Genomic DNA, 21,817 nt, shown 5'->3' on the forward strand with positions numbered 1-21,817 from the left:
AAATCCTTGACAAGAACATACCCTATTGTGTTCAAAACATGTTTAATATCTTTGCTAGTGAGTATGAGCATTTAAAAAATGATCTTTATCCATTTGAATTTCTTCTTTCCTGTATGCCTGTTCATCCATTTCTGCATTTCAGGTGTTAGTGTTTTATATATTGATTTACAAGAGGTCTATATAGTAAGATCAAACTTTGTCACATTTGTTACAAACATTTTCTCCAATTTGTCATTTGCCGTTTTGGTGATATTTGATGCCTAAGTCTTGCATATTTATTCAAATATACATATATATATATATTCATGCTTGCCTTTGGTTTCTTCCTATACCTTAATATCCCTAGGTGTTTTTCACCTTTAGGAGAGTTCATAATTTTTTTTTCTTTTTTACATTAAAACTGCTCTTTAAGCTGAAGCTTATCAAAGCTGACTTATAAAACTTTTTTCTAGGTAGGTATTCGCTTGCAGGAAACCAGTCAGAAACAAAAAGCTCTTTAGTAGCAGCTATTTACTGAGTGTTTTATACTTGGCATGGCAATTACCCCTTTACACGAATGAATCTTAGTTAATGATACAGTTTCTCCAGCACGTTGGTGCAACTTTTATTCCCATTTTACAGGTGAGGGGTCCCAAGTTTAGAGAGTCTGAGGAACTTGGCAAAATCACACAGCTGGTAGTTGGAACTGAAACAGGTCTATGAATCTCCCAGAGTATCCCCAAAAACATTCAGCCAAAGAGACAGCCCTATGCTGTCCCATCAGAGGACCTGATTCAAGGGAGTGCCTTTCCGAAAACAATCAACTAAATTAAAAAGACAATGCTTTCCATCCACCTGGCTCTCCAAAAAGACTGGTTTCCTCCCAGTTTAAGGCGTTGATTTATATTTCACAGGGGTACAAAAAACATCAGTTGGTTTACTAAGCCTCCTTCAGAATCAGGGACTCGTGGATAATCAAGAGCGGATTTTCTGGAGTTTTCGTGGGAACTGTCCGTTTGGAAATCCACCTCCCCATTGCAGGACAGGTTAAAAGAAAAAAGCAGGTGGAGCCGACGTAAGGTTGGCTAGAGCAGCGCACGCAGGGGAGAGAACTTTCTAGGGGCATCCCGCCCGCGGCTTGCACGAGTGGCGCGCGCAGGTGGCGCGTCAGCCCGCGGGGTGCCCAGAACGCCACCGGGAGTCTCCGCCAAGGTGAGAGGAAGCTTTCCACCGAGGCGGGGGGAGGAGGGCGGACAGGAAACGCAGCCACCGCCGGCGAAAGCAAGCCTCCAGTTCCCAGCCCCCCGCCCCGCGGGGTGCGGAGGCCGGTGGCGCATGCGCGAGGCCCGGCCCCCAATTCCCCCAGCGAGGGAGGGAGGCCCCCGGCGGCCCGGAGGTTGCTGGCCGCGGCGGGACCCGAACGCGCGCAGGGGCGCGGCGGCCGGGGCGAGCCCGGCTGCGGAGGCGGCCGCCGAGAGCGTGGAGCGCCCCGCGCGAGGGCCCAGCCGCGTGCAGGCACCCGGGGCCACCGCCGGCTCGGCCCTGGGAGGGGCCCGGCGCCCGCAGCCCCCCACGCCCGGAGAGGGATGCGTGAGTTTCGCCCCGGCTCGAGGGCAGGATGTGGGAGCAGGACAAAGGCTGGGCGGCGGGGGAGGAGTTGGGGACGGAGAGCCGGTGGCCACTGCCGGAGCCTCCGCCTGAGGCGAGCTAGCGGAGTCGGCAACTTTCTCTGCAACTTTTGCAAAAGGGAAGATAAAAATCCTGCAAGTTGGTGCACGGCTCCGGGTCGTCCCAAGTCCCGCGAGCAGTGGGGAGGGGGCACCGCAACCTTCCCGGGACGGGAGGCGACCGGCAGCTCCGCCGAGCGGGGCAAGAGGGGGTGCCCCGCCGAACGCCCGGCCGGGGACGAGCGAGGATGGGGATGGCGGGGTGCTCCGAGCCGAGGGGCGCGCTGCGGCCGCTGAGGTTGCCCTTGTCCACGCAGGGTGCGCCCTGAGAGCCCGGTAGCCTCGGGTCGCGGCGCTGCGGACGCGATGATGGATGAGCCGTGGTGGGAAGGGCGCGTCGCCTCGGACGTCCACTGCACCCTGCGCGAGAAGGTCAGTCCCTCCCCGCCCTTGTCACTAGCAGGACGGGCTGTTTAAAGTCCCTTTCGCTCTCGGCTCCGTATCCTCCAGTCGCCCCGCGTGGGAACTAGAATCTCCTGATGCCTTTCTTTCCTCCTGCTCTTAGCTTCCTCCCGGGACAGTCCGTGCGCGGGGGTGAGAGACGAGACTGAAGAGCTTAAACTGCATTTTCTGCTTAGGAGCCCAGAGTTCTCCGACAACTAAACTGTACTCCTTAAGGTGGTGTTTCTCATAGTACTGTCACCCGAGATTATTTTAAATGGTACATGAATAGACTTTTAAAAATAATTACTGTGTACTAATTTTAATATGCAGTGTAAAAGCATGTATCTAGCAAGTTCTGCATAGGGTGAATGATACTGATTTTCCGTTTATTGTAGCAATGTAGCAGTTCCTTTTAAAATAAATTTATTTAAGAATTAGAGACTTGATATGAAGAATAATTAGGTAAATGATAGTATAAGGCATACGTAGTTATGCACACCCCCTCCCCCCAATATCTCTAGGATAAGACTGAGTAAAATTTAGGAAACAGCAATCTAAAGGTGAGGCCTCAAAACTAGGAGGTCGTAAGGAGATAACAAACACTACCCTTCCAGTTTGCCTGCCGTGGGAAAAGGTGGGGGCTGCTGAAATGTGAACGTGCATTTCCCTCCCCTCAAAGGGAGAAATGCCGATGGGTTCTGGGAAAATGGAAGAGTCCAGGTGCGCTGGAAGCATGGCCTCTGTGTCTTGTCTCTTGCCCCTGGGCTGAGGCTGGGAAGGGTGATTTGAGGAACAGGTGTGAACTAGAGGTGTGTATGGATTTCCTAGGGCTCCTGGGACAAGATATCACAAACCTGGGGACTTAAGAAATAAAAATGTGCTCCCTCCCATTTCTGGAGACTAGACGTCTGGAATCAAGGTGTTGGCAGGGCTGTTCTACTCCTTGGCGTTCTTTGGCTGGTGGATGCATCCCTGCCATCTCAGACTCTGTTGTCACATGGTGTTCTATCTGTATGTCTGTCTGTGTCTCTTTATTTTCTCCTTATAAGGACGCCAGTCATTGATATAGGGGCTACTTTAATCCAGTATGACCTTATCTTAATTTAACTAATTACATCTGAAAAGACCCTATTTCCAAATAAGGCCACATTCTGAGGTTCTGGGTAGACAAGGATTTGGGGGGACACTCTTCAACCCAGGGAGGGAGAGGTCTTCTTGGTGGATTACCTGGGTCCCTGTGCACACGGGCCTCACATGCAGTACATTTGCACCCAGTGTCTATGGAGTTCTGATTAAAAAGTCACCAGCTATGCAGGGCTTTTTCCTCATTAGAAGGTAGTTGTTTTCCAGTCAAATTAATTATTATTTCCTTTTCCTTGTACCTACTCGTCTCTCTCTCGTACATTGCTTGTCCGGGTTGTGGCTTTCCTCTGCTCCCCTTGGTCCTCTCGTCAGAAAAGAATGGCCCAAGGTGCACTACATTCTAGGCATCTGGAGAAGAAATCCAGGTCTTGGTGGTTCAGTTAGAAAGCAGGGCCCGTGGGATGCTAGGCCAGGCAGTAAGGGTTCGGCCCTTACTAAATGAATTAGAGAGGCCTGCCGTGGAAACGGGGCTCCCTTTTCAAAACGGGGCTCCCTTTTCATTGTAGGCTCGAGCGGTTGTCAGTTCTGCTTATGGCTACAGAGGAATGGCTTTGGCCTAATTGGCCCCTTTCTAGCAGGAAGGATTTCTGAGAGCAGTATGAACTCAACCAGCTCAGATACCTGAGTTTGCAATCTTTTGTTTATAAATGAGAATGTTGTAATGTCTCCTCTAGCCACTCACAGGAGCAGGGCAGGCAGTTCCCCATTAATTGTGCCTCCCCCATGCCACAGTGCCGTGTTAGCGCACTACTGGGCTGCCCACCTTGAGGGAGGACGGCTTTGTCCAGCTTCTACAGGTTAGAGATGGAAAACTCACCCAGGGCTTGCTGCTCCCGGTCAGCCGTGACTTGAAGCTGGTCTTATTAGGGTAAATCCTTATACTGTCGTGTTTGTTGTTTATTGCCAGGTGAGAACAAATTTTGTTTCCGTCTGTGTTGCTGAATTGCCATTGTAGAGCCAGGAGCAGTTACCCTAACTTGGCTGGCGCAGGCAGCGAGGGTGGGATGACTTGAGACAGTGGGAACCCCACTTTGTCAGACATGAGGTTCCGGTATAGCACTGTACTACAGTATATGAAATGTGACACCGCGGAAACAAACCTTGGTGTTGAATGCACACTAATAATGGCGGAGAAACTCAGAGCTGCTTATTTGACCTCTCTAAAACTCTTTAAACCTGACCCCCATTGTCCGTTCTTCCTACGGCAGCCAGAAATTAGATTGTGTCACTTCCCTGCCTAAAGACCTCCATTGTTGTCGTCCCATTGCACTTATAATATTCTTAACACCTCTGAAACACCTGACACAGTCCGGCCCTGGCCTGCTCTCCAGCCTTGTCTCCTGCCCTATCCCACTCTGACCTCCTTCCTCTTCCTTAAGTAAGTCTAGTTCATTCATGCCCCAGGGCCTTTGCACTGGCTGTTCCCTCTATCTGGAGTCTACTTTTCCTCTGTGTTACTGTATCAAATCATCCTGGTTTGTTCTCTTTACAGCAATTACCTAGTATCTGGGGTTGTTTTCTGTTTGCTTATTATCTTTTCCCCCACACCAGAATGTATGCTCCACAAGAACAGGCCTCTTGTTTGTCTTGTTCAGTGCTGGGCAGCTGTGTTCAGAACAGAGCCTCCTGTGTTCGAATGATGAGAAGAGTGAGTCTTCTTTGATGTCCTCTTCCGTAAACTGGGGGAAATGTTTTCTAGACACGTTAGGGTTCAGTGAGAGGCAGGTGGCAGGTACATGACAGGCACTGTGCATTTCCACTTACGACCACTCGGTGTGAGGCCGACAGCCCCTTTCATGTAGTACATGGCCAGGGTAAGTCTTGGGGTTTGTGAATCCCTACCCTTGGAGGGATTCACAAGTGTAGCAGATAAATCCTCCTAAGAAAGGCAGAGTTTTCCCATTGGACCCTTGGACGGTGATGGGGTTGAGGCTGGGAAAGGCAGCAGTGTGCCAGAAGTCACAAACCTGCTGAGGGCCGGGACACCAGAGCCAGATGCCATCGGCAAGATCTTCTGACCAGCCTGGGCAGGGCTTGCTGGCTGGTGTAGGGGAGAGTGGAACCCTCCTCCCGCCTAATCTCTCTGGAGAGATCGTTCCCTCTCCAGGCCCCCTTTATCCTGTGCTCAGCCTTAAATTACTCCTTTGCCTTTCCTGCCTGGCCCTACTGCTGCTGCTGGAGCAGACCTAGAGCCGCCTCATTCGGCTCCTTTCGGCTGGGATTGGGGGTGCCAGCCATTACAGGGGAGTCAGCATTCTTACTCTGGTCACACCTGTGCCCTTGAACTTCTTCACTGAACATGAGGGGAGGAGCACTTCACCACTAGCAGGCTGGTGGCGGCAGTGAGGCTGTTGGTGATGTTTTTCTAGTAACCAGGTGTGTGCCCCTGGGAGTGTTTAGATTAGAATATCAGCCATTTTTTTTTTCCCCCAAAGATGGCATCCAGGTTGAAAATCAGCAAGTTCTGGTGCACGTGATGGAAATAGGACACAGGACGGCTCTCAGTTTGAGGGCCAGCTTCCTTGTCCTTCAAGTCTCTCTCCCCTCCCCCATGTGTCCCGGCCCCAACCTCAGGCTTCTCTCGTGATCCTTGTCACCTGTTTAGTAACTGGGTCTCCTCATTAGACTATGAGGTGTGTGTGATGTCTTGGCATTCCCAGCCCGGTGTGTGGCGTGGAGGAAGGACATGGGGCATCCACTGCCTCACCTGCTGCAGGCACAGCCATTGGGGCAGCGCAGAAGGGGAGGACCAAGCTCAGATGGGCTTTCCGGGGCACGTTGAATGGTTGTGCAGGAGTGCTTCCCAGGGATCCTCTGTCGGGTCTCTGGCGTGTCCCAGGAGGTATCCCCCAGCCTGGCTGGGCCGTTCTGTGTGAGCGGCTGCAGTGCTGGCTGTGGTGCCAGGCACAGGACCAGATGGAGGCTGCCTCCCAGCCTCCTACAGACTTAGACAGCCTGGCTCTCTCCTGGGATCATGTTGGGGGAGGAGTAGGGGAGGGGCTAGAAAAGGAATTCCCCTCCCCCTCGAGGGCAGATTGACTGGCCTGGACCAAAGTCCAGCCTAAGGATCTTAGGAAAAGAGCTGCAGATTGAGCCCAGGTAATGGAAATCTGCATTATCATCCCTCTCAGAATTCTGCCAGGAGGTTTTATTTTCATTCCTGAATTTTACCTTCTAATGAGCAGCACGATGGATAGAAATTGCTCTGGCCTCCTTCTGATTTATGTCCATTTTACGCATAATCTTCACTCCAATTAGGAGAAAGTGCTCATGGTAGTAAGCAAAGAAAATGTTTCAGGACCCTCATCGCTGTGATTTAAGGCTTCTTGGACATGTGGGAGACTTTCTGAATATAGGAATTTGGGGGATGCTTGGGGGAAAAGTACCACACCCTTCCGATGCCACGTTGGCAAGTCCCGCTTGACGTGGCCTGGTAGCTTTGCCTCCCGGGCTCTGGGGACCCCGTGTGCCAGAGGCCCCTCCTCCTCCATCGGGTGTCTCCTTTCTCCCAGGATCAGAATCACGTGATACTTTCAGGGTCTTCTCTGCTGCTCCATTTGAGGTCTGCAGAGTAACCAGCCACTGGATGTGTTTTTTGACTTCCTGAAGCTCGCTTCCTCATACACTTAAAGATACTTAGCCGTGTGGACGGATAAAGGACATGTTTACTGATTTGTGACTGAATTTATACAAAGACCTTCTAAAACACCAGCAGCAGAAATGACCTTCAATGACGATGACGTTAGTGCTGCTGTTTATTGAGCACGTACTGTGTTTCAGGCAGTGTGCCAAGCACGCCCCTGTGCATTATCGCACTCCTCCGACCTGCCCTGGTGCTGGGATTGACCCTGTTTACAAATGAGAAACTACAGGACTCAGAGGGGGGTAACTGTTTTGAGATCCAATCCCTGATTGTATCAGAGCTTGAACATAAATTCCTTTGGAAAAACACATCTGTTTTAGCAAAGAGTGGATGTAGGGAACAGTCGAGGCTCAGAACCTCCGTGACACGGAAGGTTGTGTATGTCAGTTTCTGGTAGGACTGTCCTCCAAGAGCTGGGTTCTCCCTAAACCACCCTGAGAAGCTGGCCGCCTGGGACCCTGGCCTCCCCCGGGGCGTTGCCCAGCCAGGTCCCCCCTTATTTGGTCCTGGTGGGTCCTGGTGCCTCACCTGTGTGTGGTGCTTCTCACCTTGAAGTGATTTGGCCTCTGCTGTTGCCAGCCCCAGGGGTGCAGGTGGTCAACTTCTCCAGGTGGCCAGGGAGAGGGAGAGAGGCCTCTCTCGCTAGCCTGAGCTCTGACCATGGGTGTGGTAGAATCTCAAACCAGCCCCCAGGGTAAAACTGCACCGTTTTCTAGTGGTCCCCTAAAATCGCCGCATCCTTTTCGTTCCCTTTTCCAGCATTATGTATTTTCTCTTCTCTCTCCTCCCCTTAAATTCCTTGAATTTCGCCACTGCCAGGCTGCACAGTTGTCTCCTTACGGAAGATGGTGACCCAGGTCCACTCTCAGCCATTTGGCTAGTTCACCCCCTAATTGGCTTTTCTATTCCCTTCCCCTCCTTTGGGGTTTCTGCACCCCGCTGAGAGGGGGCAGTTCTTTCCAAATCATGAGGCACATCCAGATCTGCCCAAAGGAGATTGTTCCAGACATGAGGACGTATCTGCCCAGCTTCATTCCAGGAACGTGTCACTCAGGCCTTTCAAACCCAAGAGCTGGTTTTGACAAGCCCTTACCTCCTGACAGGGCTGCCTCCAGTGGTGGTCTTCAAGTGAGACCCTGAGCAGCCAGGCCTCAGCGCCCCTTAATGGTGGTAAGGGTGAGACTTCTAGCATAAATAAGCAGGAGTTTCCTGTGTGCACCCTGCGGAGCTGGTCCGGGCTGCCCCCGAGGTGTATGCAGACAGAGAATGCGAGATGGGTTGAGAAGTGAGGCCAGGAGGCTGGAGGAGATACCGTTCAGTGGCATCTAGCCTGGAGACTCCCTGACTCCAGTGCCTCACCTGTCTTCTGCGGGAAGCTGGGGACAGAGCTGAATCAGAAGTTGGTGTTTTCCCTCGAGTCCTAAGCGGCTTTCAGTACAGAAGCCCTCCGTGTGCCCACAACACTCAGCTGGGACCTGGTCTTGGTGCCCCTTACCTGTGGAAGAAGCAGGTTATCTTGGAACCTTGCTTTCATCTGTAAACCAGGAGCGTGACCCCTGCCCACCTGCCTCCCAGATGTTCCGGGAGAGAGTGGGTGTGGGGGTCCTCCGCCGGCGTCCGGGCCTCTGGCTTGTGCGATGGGGAAGGGTCTCGGCAGCATCCTGGTTGGCTGTGCTCCCTAAGTGACGGGAGGACAGTTAAGGCTCTGGGTTGGCCCTGTGCCCGTGCCCTTGATCTGTTCTTTGTCTCCCTAAAGCACACAGCCCCTTGGGTAAAGGGAGAGAACCTGGCAGAAGGAGGTGACGCCGTGGGGCTGCTGCCTTCTCTTTTCATTTCTTTTTCAAGTTATTAAACACACCGAGTGGGGTGTTTGTTTAGGAAACTGCAAAAATGATTACAAGCAAACAGAAGAAAGTAAAATTCCCGCCGCCCGCCCCATCCCACCCCTCGGAGGTAATCAGTTGACATTTTGGTGTGGGTTCCGCTGTTTTTTCATGTGAGTGTCATCACAGTACCTTTTTAGTTGGGTTTTTGGGTTTTTTTTTAGTAAAAACGGAAAATATCTTTTTTCGAAACACTGTTGATTTTGCAGTATATCATGTTTCCATATCATTCTTCTCCTCCCAACTCCTAACTGTTAGATGTTAGCAAAAAAAATTAGAAACAATTGGGTTGTGTTTATTTAGAATAGATAATACAGGAACATGGTGAAAAAAAGAAAAAAGACAAACCCAAGCTCTATGAAAGGGTAGACGGTGACGAGGCTTCCTTCCAGCCCTGCCCACGTTCCCCTGGTTTCCCTCCCCGAGACGGATCTCAAGGATCCGAGGTTCTCGTGAGTCCTTCCAGAGTTATTCTGTGCACGAACAAACCAAGCGTGTGTCTGTTCTAACACAAGTGGTAGTAGAATTCATACACTTCCCTGTACCATTTGACTTTTTTAATGTGTATGTTTTAATAATTTAAATATTTCTTATGAAACCGCCAAACAGAAGCTCCATGACCAGAAGGGAATTTTTTTGGTCTTTTCTGCTCATTGTAACAATAAAGGTATATAGTAGATATTCAGTATATATGTATTGAATTAATGAATGGAATGTTTCTTTTTGGTCAATTTTTTACCCAAATGTATACATTTTATTTTATATAACTATTATCACAGTACATTATATTTCCATAACAATTTTTTTCTTAACCGTATATACTAAATAACTTCCTGTGTCATCAACCATTCTTTTGTGGTATCATACATAATGTTGTATTGTATGGCTATACCATGATTTGATTAATTCATTTTTTTGTTGGATCTTTTTTTTCTTTGGATCAATTTTTTGGGTTTTTTTTTTTTTTGGTGGGGGGAGGTATTTAGGTTTATTCATTGATTTATTCTTAGAGGAGATACTGGGGATTGAACCCAGGGCCTCATGCATGCTAAGCATGCTCTCTACCGCTTGAGCTGTACCCTCCCTCCTTTGTTGGACATTTTAGATGGAGCTGCTTATTCATTTTTTAAAATTGAAGTATAACTTATATACAGTACAGTGTACTGATCTTAAGTATATATACAGTTTGGAGTGTACAGAGAGTTTTGACAAATGTATATACTCATGTAACTACCAGCATAGTCAAGCTGTAGAAATTGCCATCAACCTAGAAAGTTCCCGGGTGCCTTTTCTCTGTCACTCACCCCATCCTGCTCCCAGCCCCAGGCAGTCAGCGATCTGCTTTTTGTCTGTGTGGATTAGTCTGTCTTTTCTAGACTGTCATATAAATGGGGTTTACACGTGTGTGTGCTTTTCTGTCTGCCTTTTTTTACTTCGTGTAACGCTTTTGAGAATCGCCTATGTTGTATCTATTGGAGTTTCTTTCTTTTTTATTGCTGAGTAGTCTTCCCCTGTATGTATATTACATGATTTGTTCATTCATTCCCCTTCTGATGGTCTTTTGGGTCATTTCTGCTGTACCGTTTGATTTTCCACAGCATTGCAGTGGTGACCCTAGTCCTCTATCTAGGTGTGAGAGATAAATGAGAATAAGAGAAGAAATTCCTAAAATGGAATTGCTGGTTGGCAGGGTTTAAGAACTTTGCGTATCACCATTCAGTTCCAAAAAGCTGCACCAGTTGGCACTTCCACCAGTGGGGTGGGAGAGTGCTTCCCAGTAATTTTGCTAACCCTGAATATTAACTTAAAAAGAAAAAATCCATGCCCTTTCAGTAGCTCAAAATGGTGCTTCCTGACTGTGTTTAAAAGGATCGGAAAGCCAGGATGGGAAAAGCACTAAAGGATGGAAGAGAAAGGGTAGGAACTCTGAATACCTTGCGGGAACTGGGGAGACCGTCTGCAGCAGGGAACCAGCCTGAGACCCATGTTAGGCCGGGTGAGGACTGCTGACCTTCAGCCCTGGCTGGAAAACTCCCCAGGCTGTCTCTTAGCCCCATCCTTTCAGTGTGTGCTTCCCCCTGTCTCCATGTGGCAGTTGCTTGGTAACTGAGTCCTGAGTCTCAATCTGAGTTGTCCTCAGGCACCAGCTCCCTTGCAGGTCACTGGAGCAGAAGGTACCACAGCCAGAGCGTTCTGTGTGATAGGGACATCCATGCTGGTACCACCAGCTACCTACTTAGTCCAAAAGTGGTCATCCAGTGACTTGAGTGGATGAGTGGGGGTGACAAGGAGGGGAAAGGAAGATCATCAAAACATAAAGAAGCATCAGGAATTGGACAGGTTCAGTTATTGTAAGGAAAAGTTGGAGAAAACCTAAATGCCCATCAGAAGGGACTTGGTTTTGCTGTGGTTCATCCATACACTAAAGTAGGCGGAGTCATGAGATGTGACGTGGCAGATAACTTTGCACTAAATAACGATTGATTTTTCTGGTCATTGTGAAAAAGCTGACTCTTTGGAGTGAACCATTGCTTTTTCTTTAACTTTTTATAATGGAAATTTTAAAAGATACCCCAAAGTAGAGAGAATAGTAGAATAAATCCCCTTGTACCCTCTACCCAGCTTTAGTACCCATTTCTTTTTTTTTTAAACTTTTCTTTTTCTTTTTTGGGGGGGCTAGGGGGAGGTAATTAGGTTTATTTATTTATTTTTAGAGGAGGTACCGAGGACTGAACCCCAAACCCTGTGCGTGCTAAATATGCGCTCTACCACTGAGCCATATCCTCCCCCTCAGTACCCATTTCGTCTGTTCCCCAGACAGCATGTCATTTCACCTGTAAGTATCTACTAACAGATAAAGGCCTTTTTTTAAAAAAAAAAAAAACTATGCCATTATTACAAAACTAACTGCCATTCATTAATGATCTTCTATTGCTCAGTCCAGATTCAGTTCTCCCTAGCTGTCTCAGAAATGACTTTTATATAGTTGCATTGTTCGAATCACAGCCCAGATAGGATCTGTGCATTACGTTTTTTTTATTGAGTGAAAGATTCTTTAAATTCTATAGGGCTTTACGATTTTCAAAAGTTTCACACACTTGATTTCATATAATCCCTTCATACCCCTTTTTCATCTCCTGTTCCTATACTGGCCCTCCTCCCTTCCCTCTCCCCACTAGTAACCACTAGTTTGTTTTCTCTGTGTCTGTTAGTCTGCTGCTTTTTCGTTTTTATTTGCTTGTTGTATTTTTTAGATCCCACATATAAGTGATATACACTATTTGTCTTTGACTTATTTCACTTAGCATAATGTTCTCCAAGTCCATCTATGTTGCTGCAAATGGCAAGATTTCATTTTTTATGGCTGAGTAGTATTCCATTGTGTGTGTGTATGTGTGTGTGTGTAGATATAGAGATACACATCTTACATCTTCTTTATCCATTCATCTGTTGATGGACACTTAGGTTGCTTCCATATCTTGGAAATGTGAATAATGCTGCTATGAACATTGGGGTGCATGTGTCTTTTCAAATTAATGTTTCTGTTTTTTTTCAGGGATATACCCAGGAGTAGTCATATGGTAGTTCTATTTTTAGCTTTTTGAGAATCTCCATACTGTTTTCCACAGTGGCTGCACCGATTTACATTCCCACCAGCAGTTCAGGAGGGTTCCCTTTTCTCCACATCTTCGCCAACATTTGTGATTTGTGTTCTTTTTGATGACAGCCCTTCTGACAGGTGTGAGTGATATCTCATTGTGATTTTGATTTGCATTTCTCTGATGCTTAGTGATGTTGAGCATCTTTTTTAATGTGCCTGTTGATTCCCTGCATTTGCTCTTTGGAAAAATACCTATTCAGTACGTCTGTCCATTTTTTAATCTGGTTTTTTTTGATGTTGAGTTGTATGAGCTGTTTATATATGTGGAATATTAACCCCTTATTGGTTATACCATTTGCAAATATTTTCTCCCATTCAGTAGGTTTTTAAAAATTTATTCTTAAGTTTTTTATTATAATGGTCTCCCTGTCCCCTATCCCTTTCAATAAATTTTTTTTCATGCCATTGGGTTTTGAAGAAACCAGGTCGTTTGTCCTGAAGAATGCCCCTGTTCTTGATTTGACCTGTTAACTTCCTCATGGTGTCCTTAACTTGTGTTTACTGTTAACAGTTTGGTTTATATACTTCCCTACTCTGTGGGACTAGAATACGTGGTAAGCTAATTGTTCTCTAGCTGTCAGCTCAAACATCACCTTCCCTGACTCAGGCTGGACCCCTGTTGTGTCCTCAGACCACCCTCCATTATTCCTTCAGCACTCAGCACAATTTGTAATTTTACACATATTAATGGGTTTATTCCACTTGGATCTGGCTCCCTCCCTAGACGGCGGGTCCTGGAGAGCAGGCTGGGCTGTGTCTCCCCAGTTCTGATCAGAGCAGCTGCTGCAGAAGAGCTCCCCACCCCCACCCTGCCCGGTCCCTGTGTGCTCATCACGGACCCCTTATCTAGGGTCTGTGCCTCACAGCCCACGCATTGCTTCCCAGACTTCACTGTCCGTGGGGCAGTAGCCGGGCTGCCATTAACTCCATCTGCTGGTAGAGAATGGCACCTGGGAGAGCTGGCACCTCCAAACTTCACGATCTGTCTGGAGGCTGACTTTTGGCAAGTAAAGGAGTTGCAGCCAGCCCTCAAGGCAGTGATGTGCAATGTGAACTTCCCCTCAGCGCGCGGCATCCGGGGCAGCCACGCAGCAGGCGGAGAAGGCAGGGGCCAGTGGTACAGGGCTGTTGGCTCTGAGTGGAACTCTCACATTGGTCTCTTTTGTGTTAACTGTATGTTTTGAAATCATTCCAGACTTTGAGAGGAGTTGCCAGCACCAGTACACAACTGTGAATATGTTAACACATTTGCCCTTATCGTCCCCTTTTTCTGTCTTCATATATTTATTTTTTCTCCTGGACCAAGATGCAGACACAATACCCCATCATCCCTTAATATTTCAGGGTTTATTCTGCATGGTTACCTTTAAGATGGGCCATGAAGCGGTTTCTGGGGGAGTTTTTGTCCAACCACTAGTGACGTCTTCCCAAGTGTCAGGATCCACCCTGGAAGCCTGATTTGGGTGAAGGGGATTCAGCACTTGGGTCAGGAGGGGGAAAGCCAGGTGGCAACAGGTAGCCCGACTGTGAGCCTGGGAAGGCAGAATCCTAGCTCATTTCCTTGGCTGTCTCTGTGGCTTGTTGGCAGCTGACTTCTTGATCAGGCAGTCACTTACTGAACCCCGTGTATTACCTGCAGACCCTGGGAGGCTCTGCCAGAAGATACCATGGCCCCAAGGGAGGGGCTGTCTTTAGCACAGCTGAGGACCCTCATCTGAGCCCACATACGGCCATTCCATTTGTTAATGGTTGTGAAAGTTAGCAGTGATACTCCCCAGTGATGGATGGTTATTGTGTGCTTGACTTATGTTCCTCCCCTGTTACCTGAGTCCTCAGGCAACCTCCTCTAGTAGGTACTAAATTACCCTCATTTTATCCCCATTTTACAGATGAGACATGCTAACATTTAGAGAGTTAAATAACGTCCCCAGGGTCGTACAGCAGGTAGACGGCAGAGCCAAGATTTGAACCCGGGCAACCTGGCTCCAAAGTGCGTAGCCTTAACCACTGTACCAACGGTGACACCTCATTGCCTAGAAAAGTTTGAATAGCTTCCAAAAGGAGGTGAGATGTGCAGGAATTCATCTAACAGGGCCCAGGGCAGCGTGTGGTGGTCACACATCCGTAACCTGCCAGGGGTGGTCTGGTGAGTCGGGGAGGAGAGGGAGGTGGACCAGGAGCACTGGTTCTGGGAGGCAGGTGTCCGTGGATGTTTGCAGTTACCCTGAGACGCACGGACAGCTGTGAGGAGGGAGAGCTGCATCACTGGAAAATTGCCTTGGCCTTGGAGACCTGGGTGTTGGCAGCGATCCAAAGAGATGGCATCCGAACCAGGGCAGGAAGTGGGAAGACTTGAGAGTTTTAGGAAATTAGGGTCAAAAAGACCGATTAACCAACAGGATTAAAGATTTCATGCTTCTCAGTCGTTGGAACAAAGTAATTTTTCCATCACCGAGGGGTTGGCCTTTTCCACAGTGAACCTTGTTCTTATAAAGCTCCTTATAGCAAGTGCCAGTTTCTGCATGATCTTTTTTTTTCTTTTTTCTTTTTTTTTTTTTAGTACGAGAGGTAATTAGGTTTATTTATTTATTTATTTTTAGGGGAGGTATTGGGGATTGAACCAAGGACCTTGTGCAGCTAAGCGTGCACTCTACCACTGAGCCATACCCTCCCCGCTGTTTCTGTGTGATCTTTAAAGACTCCCACTGCCCTCTGAATTAAGGGAGTAGCTGTTTATTGGGCACAATATGCCGGACATTGTTGAATGTTTGATGCATGTTATCTCATTTGATTATTAAAATTTCTTTGACATCCTGACAAGGCGCAGAAGTATCCGAACATTGGCACACATTGCGTTCAATATGTATTTTTTTTTAGCAGCTGACCACATGCCACTCACTGCTGGCCACTGGGGATATAAAGGATGAACCACACACTCAGGCTAGGGGTATAGGTCAGTGGTGGAGTGCCTGCTTAGCATGCACAAGGTCCTGGGTTCAATCCTCAATACCTCCATTTTTTTTTTAAATTGTCTTTTAATTTTTAAGCCCCCAAAATCTCTACCTTTGTGGAGCTTATAGTTGAGCATCAGGCTCAAATAAGTGCTTATAAAGCTCAGACAGGTGCCCAGCTCTGTCCCAGGAAATCCGATTCAGTAAGTCAGGAAATGGGGAGACTGTAGATTCCTAGGGCTACCTCAAACAGGGTGACTTAAAACAACAGAAATGTATATCCCTCTCAGTTCTGGACACCACAAGTTTGAAATCCAGGAGTCTGCGGGGCCGTGCTCCCTCCAGAGGCTCTCAGGGAGGATCCTTCCTCGCTTCTTCCAGCGTCGGGTGGTTCCCGGCAGTCCTTGGTGTTCCTGGCTTGTAGCTGCGCCGCTCTGTTCTCTGCCCCCGTCTTCACCCGGCCTCCTCCCTGTGTTTGTCTTTGCCTAGTCTTCCCTCTGTATGTCTGTCTTGGTTTTCTCTCCCTGTAAGGATGCCAGTCATTGGACCAGGGCCCACCCTAATCCAAACTGACTTCGTTTTAACTTGATTGCATCTGTAAAGACTATTTCCAAATAAGGTCACATTCTGAGGCTCTGGGTAGACCTGCATTTGGGAGAGACACTATCCAACTCAGTACAAGGGGGAGACCTCCGTGTTTCAGTAGGTCCCCAGGAGATTCCAGGGTCTGTGGTCCACTGACCGCAGTCACAGAAACCCTGGCCTGTAGGTCAGCAGGGGAGTGGAGTCCCAGTGGAGTGACAGGGAGTTAGTGGTGGTGGTGACCTTACTCACCCATTTCAGGCTGCAAGGTAGAATCAGGGTACCCAGGAGAATCCATCAGAAGGAACCTGGAAGTTAGGGAGGGGAGCTGGAAGTGTGGAGTGAAGAGCTTCTGAGGTCACAGCTCAGGACTGGCGACCCCAGGGGAACGGAGGGTTGCACCTGTTGCAAAGAACCTGCATAGAAGGGGGCACATCATGACCCCTCCTCCTAGGTGATGGAGGCTATGAGAGAAGGGTGAGATGTGGTCGTGTGGGGGGACATTTTATAAAACGGCACTGGGTGTTGTCGTGGGGGTGTTGGCAGGGCTCCGTGGGAGGGGTGGGAGGGGGACCACCGAGGGGACGGGCAGACATGCCTCTGGCCACGGTGGGATGCCCAGCAGCTGGAGCAAGGCCTTGCGCAGAGTGTACCCTGTGGCTCTGTCTCCTGGGAACTAGGAGGTGTGTCCGGAGCTGGGCCTCTGGCCATTTGCGGAGTTCAGGGGGCCTGTGAGAGATGGGGTGGCTGAGGGAGACCTCGCTCTGTGCTGCAAGGAAGCTATAGGCCAGACATGCGCAGGAGGGGATGTCACCGGCAGTGGTGGCTTCATGTACTGCAAGCCACCCTCTTGAGAATGTTGAAATAATGTTCCCACAGAGAAGTGGATTCTTTACAGAAAATGCCTCTTTGGGCTCTATGAAGCAATCGGGCCGAGAGGGGAAGGAAGGTGAGTGATACCCCGGCTTTGCAGGGCCTGCCAGGTCAGTGGTGTGTCCTCCTGAGGCCCCTGAAGAACCACCAACCCCCTCTCACGCCAACACCTTTCTTTTTCCCTTGCAATTTACAAGTCTCTGCTTCCTGTTGGTCACCTTGGTTACCCAGGGTGTTTCTTCACGTCTTGCTGCTCTGTTCTCAGGCAGACTCGACCGCTGGAGCTGTTTCCCAAGCAGCTGGCCCAGTGCCTGGAGGCCCAGCCTCCCTGGGGAGGCAGCAGTTGGCAGCAGGGAGGATGAGCATGGTGGAGACCTGGAGTGGGTTTTTTTCAGCAACTCGTGGGAGAGAGCAGCCCAGCCCTGCTGGGTTGTCACATTTGAAGCAGTGTCACAGCCCAGGTCCGGCCAGCTCCTCTGACGTCCAAGCCAGGATGTGCCACTGACCTGCAGTGCAGCCTTGGCCGTTGCACTTCCATGCCCCCATCTCCTGGGTACCAGTGTTAGAGACAGTGCCGCTGCTTCAAGAGGGTGCGTGTGGGAATGGAGAGCCTGAATTGGGTTAAAGTGTCGGGGGCGTCTGTGTGCGGAGAAACGAGATTGGAAGGGCACAGCGTGACACTTGTACGTACTCACAGCTGTCACCTGGTGTGGGATTGTTGGCGATTTTACTTTTCTTTGTACTCATTGTATTTTCTAAAATTTCTGCAGTAAAATATTTTATAGTCAGTTAATTGTAACGTTATTTTGGAAGGAAAACACAAACAAACCTAAACTATCCCATGGGAGCCCCAACACATAGTATTAAGAGCGCGGAGTCAGAAAGACAAGATTCAGGTGTGTCCTTTATTAGCTGTGTGGCCTTCAGCAGGTTACTCAGCCTCTCTGAGCCATCCTTGTCTGGAATACTGGGATGCTGATGTAATACTGGGCCTGCTGGAGGGTGAGAGGACAGAATCCATGGAGCGCAGTATCTAGCAAATGAGATATAAGCTTTCATGTTATATATATATATTATGCATACATTTATATAATGGAAGGTCGTATAAAACTGTTTGTCATAACAAGCAGTTCCAGATACTCCTGGAGAACAGAAGTGAGGTACAGAACTCAGGGGGCTGAGTTCCAAAGGAAAGAGAAAGCTCTGTCCTTGTCGTAGGGTAGCATGTGCCCCAGTCTGTCCAGTAGCAACAGACTGTTACCGAGGAGGAAACTGGTCTGTGTTGACGGAGGATTGGAAGCTGCCAAAATGATAAATGTATATATAATATAAGAGATGGGGCAGTAGGGGAATTTAATCTTGGGCCCAGGGCCTGACCCCCCACGGCAGGGTACCCAGCCCTCTGCTGCCTGGGGCTCCCGTGAGCTGGCGTTTGTGGCCTCTCGTGCCCCTCCTAGGCTCCTAATAACCACGGCCTTGTGGAAATGCTTACTGGGGCATTCTGCAGGTGGAGGCTGTGGTTTTTAATCTCAGCAAGCTCTTCAATTAACCTCAGTTTAGAATCATCAGATTATCAGGCACTGAGCCGAGGATTTTCACCAGAATCTTGCCTTGCAAATGCGCTGGGGTTTAATCCTCCCCAGCGCGCAAGTGCCCAGCTACCAGCACCCGAAGTAAAGCACCATTTGGCAGAACGCGCTCGCTGGGATGCTGTTACTCTGCACCCCAGAAGGGGCAGGGGGTAGATAAATAAATTCAACCTAGAGTTTTCTCAAAACTACGTTTTTTTTCCCAAACTGATGTTTGGGGCCTCTGATGGGCTGATAATACATGATGGGTTCCTTTTAGGGAGAAACCATGTAGTATGCAGGGTTTCCCAAACCAACGGCTCACAGAACCCTTTTCTTCAGGGACTGGGGTGTCACAGAACTCACACTGGGAAACGTTAGCTTTGAAATGACCAAGTATAGAGGGCATAATTTATAATTCTTACAGCTCCCAGTCCTCTGTTAACACGGCCCTGCTTCCTTTTTGGGAACCCTCTGCTGCTGTTGGGGAAACTGAGGCACATGCCACCCGAAGGCAAGGACAGAGCTTCCTCTTTTCCCTGTAATTCAGCACCCCCAGTTTCTTGTACTCCCTCACCAGGCTTTGTGAGCAGTTGGAATTGTTTATTATAATGAATAGTTTTATTCAACCTAAGATCAGGAGGAACTCATTTTTCCCTACCTTTCATTTCACGTATTGGCCATTCCCCAGATTTGGAGATCTGGGTGGGTGTTGAGTATGTCCTTGGTGTCAGGCACTGGGGTCACAGAGCAGAAGAAGGCGCCCCAGTTCCTGCCTGCCTGTGAGATTTACAGTCGAGGAGTGAAGAAGGACGGTGAATGGCTGGGTGGACGGATGGATGGAGACTCCTAGATCCTCGGGGGCTCTCTGACACAGGCATGATCAGGGAGCACTCTTCTCAGAAGTGACTTTTAAGCTACGATTGGAAGGAAGAGTGGGTTACTAGTGAGGCAGTTAGAAAGTAACACAGCACAGGACACCAAGGGGTCAAATGAAGACTTCCCGTCCTCCCTGCTGCCAGGGGTGACTGGCGGAGCTTTCACAGTGCACGTGACCTTCAAAGAAAGCCTCAAAATGCCGGCAGAGCCTGTGTGTGGGCAGCACACGCTGAATTTTATCCCCCGTCCGCCCTGCAACGGTGACAGGCTGGGGTCCCCACCCGGCGGTCCTGGCTGTGGGCTCAGGGTCTGCCGAGCTGCACTTGGGGCTGGCCTTGCCCTGCTCCGGGCACGTCTGAGCCCAGCACAGGCGTGGAGTGTTTGCACCTCTGCCCAGGGGAGAGCCTGGAATCCTCTGAAGCCTGTCCAGGCGGCCCTGTGGCTCTGCGTGTCTCTTGCCTTGGGGCTTCCTGTGGGTTTTGACTGACTTGCCCTTGGCCTTTCCAGAGCCTGTCCCTCTCAGGTAATCCTCTTTCTGCCTCAGAAGCCTCAGGCAGAGCTCTTGCGGGTGGAGGCGGTGGTTTTTAATCTCAGCAGGGAGAATATTTCTAAAGGGCTCAAGCTTCCCTTGACACCCACCGCCTTTCTTTGCCCCGGAATGGCACGTCTGGTCTCCCCGGGGTTTCCCACTCGGGGACTGTCCCCCAACCTCATGGGTTACCCCAGTTAAGGGTGCAGGCCCCGCTAAGGGAGACCTGGGGGAGCAGGGCAGAGAAGGCCACAGGTGGAGGGAGGACCCCTCCGTTGGTGTGTGCTTGGCTCCCACCTGTGTTCATCCCATGGAATACTCCATTCATTCACTCGTATATTCATTCACTCACGGGACAGAATTTCATTCGCCCTAACTGTGTGCCAGGTACCGGGGCACGGCCAAGACCTGGAGGGAAGCGGCTCCTCCCTCCCTCCCTCTCTCCTCCCTCCCTCCTCCCTCCCTCCCTCTCTCCTCCCTCCCTCCCTTCCTCTGGGAGAGCACATTGTAGGTGGGGCGACCGATGATCACTCAAGTCAGCAGTACCAGCTGACTGGGAGGATGCTGCGGCAGAAGAGGGGTCACGGAAGGTCTCTGATGAGACCGGGAGGAAGAGATGCAGCCCAAATGTGCAGAACAGGGGTCTGGTTACATCACGGCACAGCCTTATAGTGGAACCTCGAGACAGCCACTGAAGACAGTTTCCAGTGCCCTCTGAAGGGGAGGGGGGCGCGCTTGTAGCTGGGGGTCCCGCTTTGTGAAAGTTGGTGCAGAGAAGCATCTGAGGAATCCACGTGAAACTTAACGATACTTCTCTCTGCACTAGGGGCTGTAAGTGATATTTGTTCGTCTTTTCTACTTCTGAAAATTTGCCGGTGAACACAGAATTTATAATTAGTAAAAAGGAAAAAGGAGCACTTCTGCTGGGTCGTGCCTGGGTGGGGTCTTCGCATCTTGTGAGGATGCAGTGGGACGTGGAGCACGCCTCTGGCCGGAGGGATGTGGTTATTAAAGGGCTAGTTTTATCAAAGCGGTGATTGACGTAGGGTTGCCGGGGAATTCTCAGGGCCTTATGAATACAGTGGGTGTCTAGACCCTCTCCATTTTTCTCAAACTGGAAACACAGTAATTGAAATAATAAAGTGGTTGTACACGGAATGCTTTTAAAAATCTGGGTGATGTTGACAAGCATAAAAGTAAAAATCACGTGAGATTCCCAGCCCTCTGAGACAACCACTGGGTCACATTTCGGTGTCTGTCTAATAGTTTTCTTCCAGTCCATTGTTATTATTTTTAAAAATACAATAAACTCCTGAGATAAAAGCAGATTTTTTTTAAGGTGGATTCCCCCCACCCCCACCCCAAACTCCATCAGGGCCATCTGTCCCCGTGCCCCCACCTGCTCATGTCTGGATGTACCTGAGGCGCACGCGCCCTCCCATCTGGCTCAGGTGATGAAGGACCAGCAGCTGGGGAGGGAGAGTTTCAGGAAGCCTCTGTCCTTCCCTCCACCCCTCCTCCCCTCTTCATCTGTGCCCTTCGTCCCTGCAGCCTTTGTGCCGGTACCGGCATCGATGCTGCCCCTGGCCCCTGCAGTGAGCAAGACCACCCTGCCTGGCCAGTTCCTGCCCCTTTCCGCCCCCGCCGGCTGCTGAGTGCCTGCCAAATGCCTGCCTAATCCAGGAGAGCTCCCCCGGCCGGCCGCCCCTCGCAGGCTGCTCTTTTGTTACTAGAATCCAGGCTGCTCAGCGGAGGGGCTGGCTTCATGCACCCGGCTGCCGTGGCCTCTCAGCTGATTTGGGTCAAGAGTGCTTGGGGAAGAATGCGATCCTTAGAGCAAAGCCCTTGGAGTGAATGCCTTCCCCCCTAATTGAGTTAGGGGAGTAGTCAGCTGGACTCTCAACTAAACAGGGTGGGCACACCAGCATCCTGCATTGCTGTCCATTTGCCAAAGAATCGCCCCGCTCTGAGGTGCAGGGGAGAAGCGAAGGCTTGGAGCTACTAATTTCACTCCA

The 21,817-nt window shown here is 49.7% G+C and overlaps 1 protein-coding gene across 2 annotated transcripts in view; it reads left to right on the forward strand.

The window, feature by feature from the left end:
- The first annotated feature begins 1,340 nt into the window (after positions 1-1,340).
- Positions 1,341-21,817, forward strand: part of CCNJL (cyclin J like) — a 50,753-nt gene continuing 30,276 nt past the window's right edge. For both annotated transcript variants that reach the window (XR_012064263.1, XM_072949900.1), the window contains exons 1-2: positions 1,341-1,569; positions 1,964-2,078. Coding sequence is in view for 1 of the 2 variants with exons in the window: in XM_072949900.1 (XP_072806001.1) it covers positions 2,013-2,078 (66 nt within the window). In the remaining variant the exon portion in view is untranslated. The remainder of the gene's footprint in view (positions 1,570-1,963; positions 2,079-21,817) is intronic.

The sequence above is a fragment of the Vicugna pacos genome, chromosome 3 (genome assembly GCF_048564905.1).
Source record: "Vicugna pacos chromosome 3, VicPac4, whole genome shotgun sequence".
NCBI classification, from domain to species: domain Eukaryota; kingdom Metazoa; phylum Chordata; class Mammalia; order Artiodactyla; family Camelidae; genus Vicugna; species Vicugna pacos.